Consider the following 17,223-nt stretch of genomic DNA (forward strand, 5'->3'; position numbering starts at 1 on the left):
AACTGTTAAACACACACAGAAAAATCAAGTTTCAACCAATTTACTTAGGCTATAAACAATAAATGAAGAGGATGGTTGTACCTAACACAATACTAAGGCACTTGGCAAGGGCCAGTCAACACCCAATTTCCAGGAAGCTGATGAAGACAGCATAATAATTCAAATGACACTCACGAACCTCTTTGTCTATGGCAGTGGTGTGCAACTGTGCCTCTGCGAGCTCACAGTCAAGAGCTCTTTGTAGACTGTATATGACATGGTCATATGAATGGTGTTCATCATTGAAAAGGACACAGTAGTAGCTATCATTTTTCTCTCTGTTTAAAAAAAAAGATATATATTCAGACACTGCAACAAATAAACAAAGGAAAATACGAAACACAGGATAAAATAATATATGCCATGTGATGAAGCAGCACCATGTAGTTTCCTACGTATGGGAAAGTACCTCTGTAATACTAGTATAGGAGGTGATTTTAAGTGGTACGGTGCCATAAAATTTAAAAACCCTGATAAAAGTATTACCTTTTCCATGTTTGTCCCCCAATTTTTCTAACTTTCAATTAAAATATTATTCTCAGTAAGTGGCAGTATGTCTTTAACACCATTCTTAAATCTTGCTAATCTCCCACTTTGACAAAAGGAGACAGGTCTCAGGCTCAGAACCTTCAAGCAGGCAACGATAGACAGATTTTATTAACATTTAGTTTTTATTTAACTTATTTTTGTTTTTACCTTCTATTTATTTTAAGTGATACTGGTTTTATAGCACATTTAAGTTTTTTAAAAAAGGTATATAGATTTAAAATGCCAGAACTACCGTATGACTGAGAGGCCTTAGACAAATCACTTAAGCATTTAATCTTGCTGAGATTACAGTATCTTTTCCACCTTTAAGAAGAGTATCATATCTACATTTGAGAGTGGTGTGAGGATCTTATAAAATACGTGAAAAGAGCTGTCATGGGCTACACAAATATCAGAAGTTATTATCAGTTTTAAACAGTTTATAATAACCTTTCACTAAATACTCAATTGATCCTCATAACTCTAAGAGGCAGCTTTTCTCAGGCCTCTTATACCTTAGGAAATAGAGGCTCAAAAAGACTTCTCTATGGTCCCAAAGCCAATAAGCAGTGAGAATTAGAACTCAGATCTGTGGATTTGAAGTCCAGTGCGGTCTACATACATGACCACACTCAAGCAACCCACCCGTTTTAGACAGGTATATTGCTAGTATTATGTTTACCAACACAAAGTTTCTTAAAGCATTTAACTGATGCTATCAACATATCTGAAATTAAAACCTTTGTGGACACAATCTCTGATGATCGTTATTTTTCCAAACAGTTTATGGCCCAGCAAAAGTCAAAACAATACATTTAATGTTTTTAAAAATTGAAATTCTTAATTCTCTCTCATAGAATAATACAAATACACCCAATAAACTAAAAAAACTATATTTAGGTTTGTGAAACTCCTAATATTACTCAGGCAGAAAAATTCCTACAAGCCCCAAACTGTATTTCATATCAGGTCTAGAATTCTCTTTTGCATTTGTAAATTAAGAGCAAATATTACTGTCACTAAAAGACTTATGGTTGTTAGAAATTGCTGGGTTTTAGCTAAAAAAAAACTGTTAAGGGAATTCCCCCGTGGTGCAGTGGTTAAGAATACGCCTGCCAATGCAGGGGACACGGGTTCGAGCCCTGGTCCAGGAAGATCCCACATGCCACAGAGCAACTAAGCCCAGGCACCACAACTACTGAGGCTGCGCTCTAGAACCCACAAGCCACAACTACGGAGCCCGCAAGCCACAACTACTGAAGCCCATGCGTCTAGAGTCGCTGCTCCGCAACAAAGACAAGCCACTGCAATGACAAGCCCACACACCACAATGAAGAGCAGCCCCCGTGCACCTCAACGAAGAGCAGCCCCTGCTTGCCACAACAGGAGAAAGCCCGCGGGCAGCAACGAAGACCCAATACAGACAAAAATAAAAAATAAATAAAAATTTAAAAAAACAACTGTTGGGGCTTCCCTGGTGGCGCAGTGGTTGAGAGTCCGCCTGTCGATGCAGGGGACACGGGTTCATGCCCTGGTCTGGGAAGATCCCACATGCCACGGAGCAGCTGGGCCTGTGAGCCATGGCTGCTGAGCCTGCGCGACTGGAGCCTGTGCTCCGCAATGGGAGAGGCCATTTTATACACATCAGTGCATACATGTCAATCCCAATCTCCCAATTCATCACATCCCCACCCCCACCCCCTGCTGTTTTCCCCCCTTGGTGTCCATACGTTTGTTCTCTACATCTGTGTCTCTATTTTGGTCTGCAAACCGGTTCATCTCTATCATTTTTCTAGGTTCCACATATATGCATTAATATACAATATTTGTTTTTCTCTTTCTGACTTACTTCACTCTGTATGACAGTCTCTTGATTCACCCACGTCTCTACAAATGACCCAATTTCGTTCCTTTTTATGGCTGAGTAATATTCCATTGCATATAGGTACCACATCTTCTTTACCCATTCGTCTGTCGATGGGCATTTAGGTTGCTTCCATGACATGGCTACTGTAAATAGTGCAGCAGTGAACATTGGGGAGCATGTGTCTTTTTGAATTATGGTTTTCTCTGAGTATATGTCCAGTAGTGGGATTTCTGGGTCATATGGTAATTCTATTTTTAGTTTTTTAAGGAACCTCCATACTGTTCTCCATAGTGGCTGTATCAATTTACATTCCCGCCAACAGTACAAGACGGACCCCTTTTCTCCACACCCTCTCCATCATTTGTTGTTTGTAGATTTTCTGATGATGCCCATTCTGACTGGTGTCAGGTGATACTTCGTTGTAGTTCTGATTTGCATTCTGCTAATAATTAGTGATGTTGAGCAGCTTTTCATGTGCTTCTTGGCCACCTGTACATCCTCTTTGGAGAAATGTCTCTTTAGGTCTTCTGCCCATTTTTTGATTGGGTTGTTTGTTCTTTTAATGTTGAGCTGCATGAGCTGTTTATATATTTTGGAGATTAATCCTTTGTCCATTGATTCATCTGCGAGTATGTTTTCCCATTCTGAGGGTTGTCTTTTCGTCTTGTTTGTAGTTTCCTTTGCTTTGCAAAAGCTTTTAAGTTTCATTAGGTCCCATTGGTTTACTTTTGTTTTTATTTCCATTACTCTAGGAGGTGGATCAAAAAAGATCTCACTGTGATTTATGTCAAAGAGTGTTTTTCCTATGTTTTCGTCTAAGAGTTTTATAGTGTCCGGTCTTACATTCAGGTCTCGAATCCATTTTGAGTTTATTTTTGTGTATGGTGTTAGGGAGTGCTCTAATTTCATTCTTTTACATGTAGCTGATCAGTTTCCCCAGCACCACTTATTGAAGAGACTCTCTTTTCTCCATTGTATATCCTTGCCTCCTTTGTCATAGATTAGTTGACCACAGGTGCATGGGTTTATCCGTGGGCTTTCTATCCTGTTCCATTGATCTATGTTTCTGTTTTTGTGCCAGTACCATATTGTCTTTATTACTGTAGCTTTGTAGTCTAGTCTCTAGTCTCCAGCTCTGCTTTTTTCCCTCAAGACTGCTTTGGCTATTCGGGATCTTTTGTGTCTCCATACAAATTTTAAGGTTTTTTGTTCAGCTCTGTAAAGAATGCCATTGGTAATTTGATAGAGATTGCATTGAATCTGTAGATTGCTTGGGGTAGTATAGTCATTTTCACAGTATTGATTCTTCCAAGAACATGGAATATCTCTCCATCTGTTGGTATCATCTTTAATTTCTTTCAACAGTGCCTTATAGTTTTCTGAATACAGGTCTTTTTTCTCCCTAGGTCAGTTTATTCCTAGGTATTTTATTCTTTTTGTTGCAATGATAAATGGGAGTGTTTCCTTAATTTCTCTTTCACATTTTTCATCATCTGAAGGAATGATGAAAAATCATTGTATAGGATGATGTATGTGTATAGGAATGCAAGAGATTTCTGTGCATTAATGTTGTATCCTGCAACTTTACCAAATACATTCATTAGCTCTAATAGTTTTCTGGTGGCATCTTAGGATTCTCTGTCAAACAGTGACAGTTTTACTTCTTCTTTTCCAATTTGGATTCCTTTTATTTCTTTTTCTTCTCTGATTCCCATGGCTAGGACCTCCAAAACTATGTTGAATAACAGTGGCGAGAGTGGACATCCTTGTCTTGTTCCTGATCTTAGAGGAAATGCTTTCAGTTTTTCACCATTGAGAATGATGTTTGCTGTGGGTTTGTCATATATGGCCTTTATTATGTTGAGGTAGGTTCCCTCTATGCCCACTTTCTGGAGAGTTGTTATCATAAATGGGTGTTGAATTTTTTCAAAAGCTTTTTCTGCATCTATTGAGATGATCATATGGTTTTTCTTCTTACATTTGTGAATATGGTGTATCACACTGATTGATTTGCATATATTGAACAATCCTTGCATCCCTGGGATAAACCCCACTTGATCATGGTGTATGATCTTTTTAATGTGTTGTTGGATTCTGTTTGGTAGTATTTTGTTGAGGATTTCTGCATCTATATTCATCAGTGATATTGGTCTGTAATTTTCTTTTTTGGTAGTATCTTTGTCTGGTTTTGGTATCAGGGTGATGGTGGCCTCATAGAATGAGTTTTGGAGTTTTCCTTCCTCTGCAATTTTTTGCAAGAGTTTGAGAAGGATGGGTGTTAGTTCTTCTCTAAATGTTTGACCGAATTCACATGTGAAGTCATCTGGTCCTGGACTTTTGTTTGTGGAAGATTTTTAATCACAGTTTCAACTTCATTACTTGTGATTGGTCTGTTCATATTTTCTATTTCTTCCTGGTTCAGTCTTGGAAGGTTAACCCTTTCTAAGAATTTGTCCATTTCTTCCAGGTTCTCCATTTTATTGGCATATAGTTTTTTGTAGTAATCTCTTATAATCCTTTGTATTTCTGCCGTGTCAGTTGTGATTTCTCCTTTTTCATTTCTAATTTTATTGGTTTGAGGTCTCTCCCTCTTTTTCTTGATGAGTCTGGCTAATGGTTTATCAATTTTGTTTATCTTCTCAAAGAACCAGCTTTTAGTTTTATTGATCTTTGCTATTGTTTTCTTTGTTTCTATTTCATTTATTTCTGCTCTGATCTTTATGATCTCTTTCCTTCTTCTAACTTTGGGTTTTGTTTGTTCTTCTTTCTCTAGTTCCTTTAAGTGTAAGGTTAGATTGTTACTTGTTTCTTGAGGTGGGCTTGTATAGCTATAAACTTCCCTCTTAGAACTGCTTTTGCTGCCTCCCATAGGTTTTGGATCGTCATGTTTTCACTGTCATTTGTCTCTAGGTATTTTTTGATTTCCTCTTTGATTTCTTCAGTGATCTCTTGGTTATTTAGTAACGTAGTGTTTAGCCTCCATGTGTTTGTGCTTTTTACGTCTTTTTCCCCTGTAACTGATTTCTAATCTCATAGCGTTGTGGTCAGAAAAGATGCTTGATAGGATTTCAATTTTCTTAAATTTATTTAGGCTTGATTTGTGACCCAAGATGTGATCTATCCTAGAGAATGTTCCATGTGCACTTGAGAAGAAAGTGTAATCTGAGGTTTCTGGATGGATTGTCCTATAAATGTCAATTAAATCTATCTGGTCTATTGTGTCATTTAAAGCTTGTGTTTCCTTATTAATTTTCTGTTTGAATGGTCTGTCCATTGGTGTAAATGAGGTGTGAGGTGTTAAAGTCCCCCACTATTATTGTGTTACTGTCGATTTCCTCTTTTAGAACTGTTAGCAGTTGCCTTATGTATTGAGGTGCTCCTATGTTGGATGCATATATATTTATAATTGTTATATCGTCTTCTTGGATTGATCCCTTGATCATTATGTAGTGGCCTTCGTTGTCTCTTGTAACATTCTTTATTTTAAAGTCTATTTTATCTGATATGAGTATTGCTACTCCAGCTTTCTTTTGATTTCCATTTGCATGGAATATCTTTTTCCATCCCCCAACTTTCAGTCTGTATGGGTCCCTACGTCTGAAGTGGGTTCTTGTAGACAGCACATGTACAGGTCTTGTTTTTGTATCCATTCAGCAAACCTGTGACTTTTGGTTGTAGCATTTAATCCATTCACATTTAAGGTAATTATCAATATGCATGTTCCTATGAACATTTTCTTAATTGTTTTGGGTTTGTTTTTGTAGGTCCTTTTCTTCTCTTGTGTTTTCCACTTAGAAAAGTTCCTTTAGCATTTGTTGTAGAGCTGGTTTGGTGGTGCTGACTTCTCTTAGCTTTTGCTTGTCTGTAAAGCTTTTGATTTCTCCATTGAATCTGAATGAGATCCTTGCCGGGTAGAGTAATCTTGGTTGTAGGTTCTTCCCTTTCATCACTTTAAGTATATCATGCCACTCCCTTCTGGCTTGTAGAGTTTCTGCTGAGAAATCAGCTGTTAACCTTATAGGAGTTCCCTTGTATGTTATTTGTCATTTTTCCCTTGCTGCTTCCAATAATATTTCTTTGTCTTATGCTGTCTTCATTTCTTTTCATTCTTTTTTCTTTATTCTGTTCCACAGCAGTGAGTTCCACCATTCTTTCTTCCAGGTCACTTATCCGTTCTTCTGCCTCAGTTATTCTGCTATCGATTCCTTCTAGTGTAGTTTTCATTTCAGTTATTGTATTGTTCATCTCTGTTTGTTTGTTCTTTAATTCTTCTAGGTCTTTGTTAAACATTTCTTACATCTTCTCGATCTTTGCCTCCATTCTTTTTCCCAGGTCCTAGATCACCTTCACTATCATTATTCTAAATTCTTTTTCTGGTAGGTTGCCTATCTCCACTTCATTTAGTTGTTTTTCTGGGGGTTTATCTTGTTCCTTCATCTGGTACATAGCCCTCTGCCTTTTCATCTTGTCTATTTTTCTGTGAATGTGGCCCCCATCAAAATTTTTGATCAAGAAAAGAGCTAAATACTTGCACTAAAGGGAGACACAGTGTTCCGAAGTCCCCACCTTCGTTCACAAACCTCTCAGGGAACTTGGAAGTTGGTCCAGGCCAGGATCAAACTGGGCAATTTACTTCCCTACTGGGATGAATGGCTGCTAGGACCTCGTAAATCATTTAGAACAAGACCCCCAAAATGTGTTTTCTTAAAAATCAGAAGCTCCTGATTAGGCTCTTCCTTTGGCTTAACTTCTATATAGTGTCTTAAGAGAACATCTCATATAAATGGACATTTTGGAAGTATTCCAATGAGGCAATTCTCTATATAATCTTCATAATGATAGCTAAGTTAAAGCAGTAAATAACAACAAAGACATTTTTCAAACACCCATTTTGCAATATAAATAACCATCATGAAAACTTCTCCCTTTTAGAAAATCCCCCACCTTATCTGGAGTTGAGGAGGCAGTTCTTTTTCCTCTTCCCATACAGTCATTTCTACAATGTATTTTATCACTGAAGGGAATATTTTCCTGGCTTGGGCAATTACCTCTTCATTCAACGGACAGCGTAAGTTCTGCAACAAAGTATAGAAAAACATACTACCAATGTTGTATACAAGTAAGTGGATGAGAAAGATAATGTTATTAATTTATAGCAATAATTTCAATGAGTTCATTCACACCATCCTCCAGGAATGAATTTAACTTCAGCTCAAGAGGCTGCTATTCACATTGGTTTAGCTTAACTCCTTGTGGCCAAGTTGGTGCTACAGATGACAGAAAGGAAAGAAGGCAAAACCACAGAGGTCTCCTTTATGATGCTCTTCATTATGAATGTTCTTCCCTGCCTGAATAATTATATCATCAGAGAACAATGAGTTATAGGGACTGGTTATCCCCTCCAGCTGACAAAAACTTTTCTCACTAATTTATTTCAACTGATCTTTATAGCCACTCTGTTAAGGCAGAAAATTAAAGGCATTTAAAAGATAAAGGTCCCATCCAAGGTCAAAGAACCTCTAAACAGATATAAAAAGCAAGACTAAAATCTGGGCTTTTGACTCCCATGGGGGGAAAAATGTTAATTTCATTACAAAATACCACTTCCTTAATAAAAGGCTTGTTCAAACCAATTAGCTAAAAAAACGCATTTAAATGCTCTATGTCATAAACCATTATGGAAATGCAAATCAAAACCACAGTGAGATACCTCTCCATACTTGCTAAGGTGTCTATAATCAAAAAGGGAGATAACAATAAGTATTGGCCAGGATGTGGAGAAATTTGAACCCTATACACTGCTGGTGGAAATGTAAAATGATGCAATTTGGAAAACAGTCTGAGAGATGCTCAAAATGTTAAGTATAGTTACCATATGACCCAGCAATTCTACTCCTAGATATCTATCCAAGAAGAATGAAAACATATCTGCACAAAAAACTTGTACACAAATATTTGTAGCAGCATTACTCATAATATCCAGAAAGTGGAAATGACCTAAATTTCCATAAACTGATGAATGGATAAATAAAATGGTATGTAATCCAAACAATGGAATATTATTTGCTCATTAAAAAAAACAATGAAGTACATGTTTAAAAAGCACTAAAGTTATACTTTAAATGGATGAATTTTTTAATACATTATGCAAGTTACAGCCCAATAAGATGTTTAAACAAAGCAGTAAGCAGGAAAAGAAACATAGTAGCTCTTTAAGACACACACACACACACACACACACACACGTAAAATCCACTAGAAATTCAGTACAAGGCTTTTAATATTCAATTTTAACCTACCTGCTATAGACTGTACTAATGAACTGTATTTTATTCTGTGGTGACCAAAACATTAACCTACACATTTATTTTTTTGCACCTATTCTTTCTCACTCCCCAATGCTTTATTATTTTAATTTCTACCATCTCCTCAATATGTCACCTTTCCTGTGGAGATTTTGCTCAGAAGCTTTTGCTAGAGAGAAAAAAGAGTGCCAAAGGTATAAGAGCAATATTAATCCACTATGTTCCTATTTCTTATCTTTTTTAGCTCAATATTTCCTTTCAATTCTTCAGAAAAGTAGTCTGAATTAAAGAGTTAAGAGAATCTACTCATTATTTCCATACTGTATCAATCAGAGGCTAAGTTCTTCAGAAGAGGTCTGGTAAGTACAGAAGAAACTTTTTTTTTTTTTTTTTTGACTGTGTTGGGTGTTTGTTGCTGCACGTGGGATTTCTCTAGTTGCGGCAAGCAGGGGCTACTCTCCATTGCAGCACGCGGGCTTCTCACTGTGGTGGCTTCTCTTGTTGTGGAGCACAGGCCCTAGAGCACACGGGTTTCAGTAATTGCAGAGCGTGGGCTCAGTAGTTTTGTCTCACGAGCACCAGAGCACAGGCTCAGTAGTTGTGGTGCACAGGCTTAGTTGTTCCAGGACATGTGGGATCTTCCCAGACCAGGGATCGAACCCATGTCCCCTGCACTGGCAGACAGATTCTTAACCAGTGTGCCACCAGGGAAGTCCAAGTACAGAAGAAACTTCTAAATAAATCATTTATAGCTTAGAAAATAAGAAGGTCCATTAGAGAGAACAAAAGGGTGATAATCAAAATAGATTTTAAAAAACCTTAATAATTAACCCAGAAATGTACTGCAGGACTAGAAAGAAACTTCTCTTAAATATACTTTAAGAGATACTGCCAAATGCTGGATGATGGGCTGATTAGTATCAGCCAGGTCTAATTACATTTGGTAAATCCCTATTCTGGTTGCCACAATGCCACACGCCTGGCAGAGTATGGATTTCACATTCACCAAAGCAGATATGAAACAAATGTGAAGTACAATGTGAAGTTGGGTGGCAATTGATTAGTTATATGCTAGCCATAAGTGTCCTTCTCTCACATCTAGATCATGAATCAGATCTAGAGTCATTGCAGAATATCCAGATTTACCTTCAGAATAAGCCTGAATGACCAATTACCTTTGGAATCTAATTATAAATCCAAAGAAATCCAAGGAGATCAGGTTAGTTCAGGACTAAATTCAGTGTACTGAGGCCATATGACTCAGGAAAACCACCAACGGACTGGAATCCCATGATGTAGGAAGAGGGAGGCTAGTTTTGTAAACTCAATGAGCTATTTAACTCCCAAGGATTCTTCAGCTACTTAACACAAAACAGTACAAAAACAGTTTTCTAGAATGATTAGTTATGGAATGAAGAGGATATAAAAATCAAGCCACACGCAGTGGTTGAGAGTCCGCCTGCCGATGCAGGGGACACGGGTTCGTGCCCCGGTCTGGGAAGATCCCACATGCCGTGGAGCGTCTAGGCCCGTGAGCCATGGCCACTGAGCCTGCGCGTCCGGAGCCTGTGCTCTGCAACGGGAGAGGCCACAACAGTGGGAGGCCCACATACCGCAAAAAAAAAAAAAAAAAAAAAAAAATCAAGCCACAAAGCTCTCTGACTATATGCTAAAATATTCCAATACCCTTTAAAAAAATATCGGAGGAGGAAATGGAAATAATCAGAATGAAAAGGGTTCTTAAACAGAAACAAGAAGGACTTCCCCGGTGGTACAGTGGTTAAAAATTCGCCTGCCAATGCAGGGGACACAGGTTCGAGCCCTGGTCTGGGAAGATCCCACATGCCATGGAGCAACTAAGCCCGTGCGCCACAACTACTGAGCCTGCACTCTAGAGCCCGCAAGCCACAACTACTGAAGCCCGTGCACCTAGAGCCTGTGCTCTGCAACAGAGACAAGCCACTCCAATGAGAAGTCCACACACCACAACGAAGAGTAGCCCCTCCTCACCCCAACTAGAGAAAGCCTGTGTGCAGCAATGAGGACCCAATGCAGCCAAAAATAAATAAATAAATTTATTTAAAAAAAAAACAGAAATAAGAGAATGAATAGAAAGGGACATCTGGTGATATTTAATCAAGCAAATTTTTTATTTGTCAAATGAAGGAATAATCATTTGGAATCAGGACAAATAAATGAGTAAGAGAGAGGAGGCAATCTAAAAATAGAGGGCTGAGGGACTTCCTGGTGGTCCAGTGGGTAAGACTCTGTGCTCCCAATGCAGGGGGCCCGGGTTCGATTCCTGGTTGGGGAACTAGATCCTGAACGCATGCCACAACTAAGAGTCTGCATGCCGCACCTAAAGATCCCAAATGCCACAACTAAGACCCAGAGCAGCCAAAATAAATAAATAAATAAATATATATTTTAAAATAAATCAATAAAAATAGAGTGCTGAACAATAAGGTACATGTTAACGATAGGTGAATGGGTAAAGAGTATATGAATATTCTTTGTACTCTATTTTTGCAACTTTTTACAAATTTGAAATTATTTCCAAATTCAAGGTTAAAAAAAAAAAATGTGCTAGAGCCCAGATTCTAAAGATCTGTATTTTAGTCCCAACTGTCACATTGTCTGGATTACTATGGATCTTTAATACATTTAAAATCTGTTGGATCTATTCACACTCATAACTCCAGTTTTCCCTGGCAATTCTCATAAATTTTTCCAGAAGAACTTCTGATTACTTTTGTCAAGTTCCAAAAGAGAATTTGGCTGTTATTCTGACTGGGAATATAATGAATTTATGGACTAATTTTGGAAAAACTTTTATCGTTTGTAATACTGAACCTTCCAATCCAAGAATGAAATGTGTCTTCTGTTTTGTTTTTTTTTCTTTCATGCCCATACTCCTATAGGAGTATAGTTTTAAAGTTTTCTTAAAACAGACCTGGCAGATTTCTTCTTGGTTTTTTTCCTAGGTATTTTATTTTTTTTGATGGTATAGCAAATGGGATCTTTTCTTTCACTACATTTTCTAAAAGCTATTGCTTGTAAGGGCATTCAAGAAATATTTTTTCTGTAACAACCTAAGTGGGAAAAGAATTTGAAAAAGAACAGATACATGTATATGTAAATAAATAAAGTGACTTGCCTGAAAAAAAAATTGTTGAATACATTAAACTAATGATTTTTAGTATGTAAGTTCCATAACTAACAACATAACTAAACTCTACTATAGCTTCTAATTCTTTTTCAGTTAATTTTCTTTGGTTTTCAAGGTATAAATCATGACTATTTTGCCTCCTCTCCAATATTTATGTATTTTAGTTCATTCTGTTTGTCTATTTGACTGACTTCCAGAATAGTAGTAAATAATAACAGTAGTAGTGAATTTCCTTATCTTGTCTCTATCTATAATGGGAATACACTAGTACTTCATCATCAAGCATGATTAACAGCTTTTGATTTGAGGCCAATAATTCTGGAAGAAATTGAAAATCTTATCAAAGAGCTACTTTCCCAAAAAGTGCCAGGCATAAACAGTTTCACAGATGAATTCCAAAAACAGTTGATTCTAGGAATGTAGGCATAATTATGTTATATTATTCTGTCAAACTTGATTTTACCTGTTAATGTTTTATTTAGGCTTTCAGCTTAACAATTATTAATACAACTGATTTATAAATTCCATATTATGTCAGATCTGAAGTCAACATAATGTTGGCTTTATATAACAATTTTGGAAAATTTCCCTCTTCTGCCCTCTGTATTCAGGAACAATTTGTATGTTTTTGTTATTTGTGTAGTGTTTAAGTAATCGAGTGATTTTTATTTATTTTTTATCTTTTTTTTAAATACAGAGAAACAGAGAAACCGGTATAATAAAAACAACTTTTACCTAAATTTAGTAACTCTTTTTTCCATATATGCTTCCTTTTTTGTTGTTCGAGTATTTTAAGGTAAAAAATAGTCATCATGATATTTTACTCCTAAATATTTTAATATGTATTTAACATGGACATTTCCTTACATAATCTTAATACCCTTATTATAACCTAATAACATTAACAATAACTTTTAAATATTATCTGATATCTTGACCATATTCAAGTTTCCTAATTATTCCCCAAATGACTATCACATTTGGTTATGCCTCAAGTCATTTACATCTAAATGAATCTCCCATGCCCACCCCTAGACTTTTGATCTTCATGACTGAGGTAAGGCCAATTTTTCCTATAAAAAGTCCTACATTCTAGATTTATCTTGAAATGTCCTATATATTATATTTATCTTCCTTGTGGTATTCTTTATCTTGTTCATCTCTCCCCTGTATTTCCTATAAACTAGAAGTTAGATCTCAAGGCTTTATTAAGTTCAGGTAAAACACTTTTAGCAAGAATATTTCATTAGTGAGACTATGTACTTCAATTTCTTACCAGCTTGAGATAAATTCACATACCATATAATTCACTAAAAATATACTATTCGATGGTTTTTATGTGCAACTATTACCACAGTCAGTTTTAGAACATTTTCATCAACTCAAAAAAACATACAAAAAACCTTTCATGATCACCCCCAAAAGGTCTCCACCCTCATAGACCTAAAAAATCACTAATCTAGTTTTTGTCCCTATGGATGTTCTATTCTGGACATTTCATATAACTGAAATCATGTGATATGTGGTCTTTTGTAACTGGCTTCTTTCACTTAGCATAATGTTTTCAGAGAGTTCCTCTAAACTAAGTATGTTTCAGCACTTTATTCCCCTTTATAACCAAATACTATTCCACTGTATGGATATAACCTAACTACATTTGCTTATCCATTTATTAGTTGATGAATATTTGGATTGTTTCTAATTTTCATTAAGAATAATAATACTATTCTATTATTGTATAACACTGTTTTATTATAATAATAACACTATTATGAATAATGCTATGAATTTTCATGTATAAATAATTATTTGAACACCTGTTTTCAATTATTTTGAGTCTGTCTAGGAGTAGAATTGCTGGGGCATGTAGTAACTCTACATTTCACAGGTTGAAGAACTGCCTCTTTCCAAAGTGGGTGCACCATTTTACATTTCCACCAGCAGTGTCTGAGGGTTCGAATAACACTTGTTATTACCTGCTTCTTGATTATAGCCATTAGAGGATATTAAGAAGTATCTCATTATGGTTTCAGTTTGCATTTCTCTAATGACTTATGATGTTGAGTATCTTTTCATGTGCTTATTGGTTATTTTGTATATTCTTTGAAGAAATTCATATTCAGATCTTTTGCCCATTTTAAAAACTGGGTTGTGAAGAATTCCCTGGCTGTCCAGTGGTTAGGACTCCGCGCTTTAACTGTAGAGGGCACAGGTTCAACCCCTGGTTGGGGAACTAAGATCCTGCAAGTCACACAGTGAAATGAAATGAAATAAAATAAAATAAAATAATGAAATGCCACCACTAAAAAAAGAGAAAAAAAAAACTGGGTTGTCTTTTTATTTTTAAGTTTTAAGAGTTCTTTATAAGTTCTACATACCAGTTCCTTTTATCAGATAATATGACTTGCAAATATCTCTCTCTCATTCTGTGTGGTATCTTTTCACTTTCTTGGTAGTGTCCTTGGAACATAAAAGTGTTTAATTTTTTTTTTTTTTTTTTTTTTTTTGCAGTACGCAGGCCTCTCACTGTTGTGGCCTCTCCTGTTGCGGAGCACAGGCCCCAGACGCGCAGGCTTGGCAGCCATGGGTCACGGGCCCAGCCGCTCCGCGGCATGTGGGATCTTCCCGGGCCGGGGCACGAACTGTGTCCCCTGCATCAGCAGGCGGACTCTCAACCACTGCACCACCAGGGAAGCCCAAAAGTGTTTAATTTTGATGAAGTTCAATTTAAGGGTTTTTTTTCTTTTATTACTAATGCTTTTGGTGTTACATCTATGAATCTATTGCCAAATCCAAGGTAATAAAGATTTATCCCTATGTTTTCTTTTAAGAGTTTTATCATTTTTGCTCTTAATTTTAGGTCTTTGATGCATTCTGAGTTAATTTTTGTGGTTGGTGTGAGTTAGGGGTCCAGATTCATTCTTTTGCATGTGGATATCCAGTTGTACCAGTCCCATTTGGTAAAAAGATTATTCTTACCCTAGTGAATGGTCTTGGTACTCTTGTTGAAAAATGGCTGACCACAGACATGTGGGTTTATTTCTGGGATTTCAAATTTATTCTGTTAATCTATATTTTTATCATTATGCCAGTACCACACTGTCTTGATTACTGTTGCTTTGTATTAAGTTTTAAAATAGGGATGTGTGAGTCCTCCAACTTTGTTCTTCTTTTCTAGGGTTGTTTTGGCTATTGTGGGTCCCTTACAATTTCATACAAATTTTAGAGCCATCTTGTCAATTACCTAAAAAAAATTTCCAGCTGGGGAACTATACTGAATATGTAGCTCAATTTGGGGAGCATGGCCTTTAATATTGTGATTTATAATAAGAAATATCTTCATCCCAGTTTCTGGCACAGAGCTCCTAAAACCCTTGGAATTTCCCAAGTGAAGAAGTGGGGGCTGTCTTTTGTTATGTTTATCAGGTGACTTTTAGAAAGCACCTAAGGATTCGGGCTGGTTGCCTGGAGACCCAACCTGTGATTAGAAGGTTGCAACTTTCAGTCCCATCCCCATCCCCAGAGGGGCTAGAGGTTGAATCAATTGCCAATGGCCAATAATTTAACTAATCATGCTATGTAACAAAGCCTCCATAAAAACAAACAAACAAACAAAAAATCTCCCATGGGTTTCCAGAGAAATACACACAGATGTCTCTAAATACATAAAAGATCTACTACTGCTAAATTCTTTCCAGGCAACGAAGCTTTCAGCCCCTGCATGCTCATCCCCTAGATACAAAAGGATGCAATGGACACTTTAAAATGACTGCTTTTCTCTTCCTTAGGTCAGATAAATTCTGAGGTAAGCCCCCCGCCCCAATTTATTTTTCTTCCCGTTACATTTATATATAACTGAGTTGATTTGAAGCATCAAGACATGCACATGTTAGCACAAGTTAAGATCTGATCACATCTAAATATGCCTCCACTAAATCCAGAACTGTGACACAACAGCACTTAAGTAAAATCTTTGTAAATCTGCTTCCCTAAATCTGGGACACTGAGAAACAATTAGAAAAATGCAACACTGTCCTTAGAAACTGTACATGTTGAAGGAGTGGATATTCAACAAGTCTGTCAATGACCATAAGTACAAAGTAAATACTAAAAATGTTTTAATGCAAGTAAAAAAATATATTCTTGTGAAAATATTTAGGTTTGCCAAAAATTGTCTTGTTAAAGCAAGACAGTTTATGCCATGCCCAATTATTTGTTACACGATTTCTGTGCAAATCTTTATACCTGGACAAAGCCTCAGTCCTAAAATGTTCTTCTTTAATTAAAATTTATCCAAACTCAATCAGAAGACTCCATTTGAATTTATTGTTTTACATAAACAACATTAGAATCTATTTCTTTTTATATTTTTTCTTCCAGTTTTGAGATATAATTGACATAGCACTGTATAAGTTGAAGGTGTACAGGATAATGATATGACTTAAATACATCATGGAATGATTACCACAGTAAGTTTAGTCAACGTCCATCAAGTCATATAGATACAAAATAAAAGAAAAAATATTTTTTCCTTGTGGTGAGAACTCAGAGTTTACTCTCTTAACAACTTTCACATATAACACACAGCAGTGTTAATTATTTTAATCATGGTGTACGTTATACCCCAGTACTTATTTATCCTACTGGAAGTTTATACTTTTTTGACCACCTTCATCCAATTCCCCCTCCTTCCACCACCTGCCTCTGATACCACAAATCTGACCTCTTTTTCTATGAATTTATTTGTTTGTTTTTGAAGTATAATTGACCTATAATACTATGTTAGTTCCTGGTATACGACACAGTGATCTGATATATATTTGATAATAAATGGTCACCGTAAGTCTAGTCACCATCTATCACCATACAAAGATACTATATAATTATTGACTATACTCCCCACACTGTACACTTCATACCCATAACCTATTTTGTAACGGAAAGTTTGTACCTCTTAACCTCCCTCACCTATTTTTTTCCTCCCCCTAACTCCATCCCCTCTAGCAAACACTTGTTCTCTGTATCTGTGACTCTGTTTCTGTTTTGTTATGTTTGTTCATTTGTTTTGTTCTTTAGATTCCACATATAAGTGAAATCATACAGTATTTGTCTTTGTCTGATTTATTTCACTTAGCATAACACCCTCTGGGTCCATCCATTTTGTCTCAAATGGCAAGATTTCAATTTTTTATAGCTGAGTAATAGTCATTTTTGTGTATGTGTGTATATATACACAGACACACACCACATCTTCTTTATCCATTCAGCTATTGATGGACACTTAGGTGGGTTCCATATCTTGGCTATTGTAAATA

At 36.4% G+C, this 17,223-nt stretch overlaps 1 protein-coding gene across 2 annotated transcripts in view; it reads right to left on the reverse strand.

Moving 5' to 3' along the window:
* UBR1 (ubiquitin protein ligase E3 component n-recognin 1) overlaps nucleotides 1–17,223 on the reverse strand; it is a 155,961-nt gene that overhangs the window by 85,199 nt on the left and 53,539 nt on the right. For both annotated transcript variants that reach the window (XM_060096705.1, XM_060096704.1), the window contains exons 5-6: nucleotides 7,379–7,509; nucleotides 179–317 (exon numbers count right to left, since the gene is read on the reverse strand). In XM_060096705.1, the coding sequence (XP_059952688.1) occupies nucleotides 179–317; nucleotides 7,379–7,509 (270 nt within the window). The remainder of the gene's footprint in view (nucleotides 1–178; nucleotides 318–7,378; nucleotides 7,510–17,223) is intronic.

The sequence above is a fragment of the Mesoplodon densirostris genome, chromosome 4, assembly GCF_025265405.1.
Source record: "Mesoplodon densirostris isolate mMesDen1 chromosome 4, mMesDen1 primary haplotype, whole genome shotgun sequence".
Lineage (NCBI taxonomy): Eukaryota > Metazoa > Chordata > Mammalia > Artiodactyla > Ziphiidae > Mesoplodon > Mesoplodon densirostris.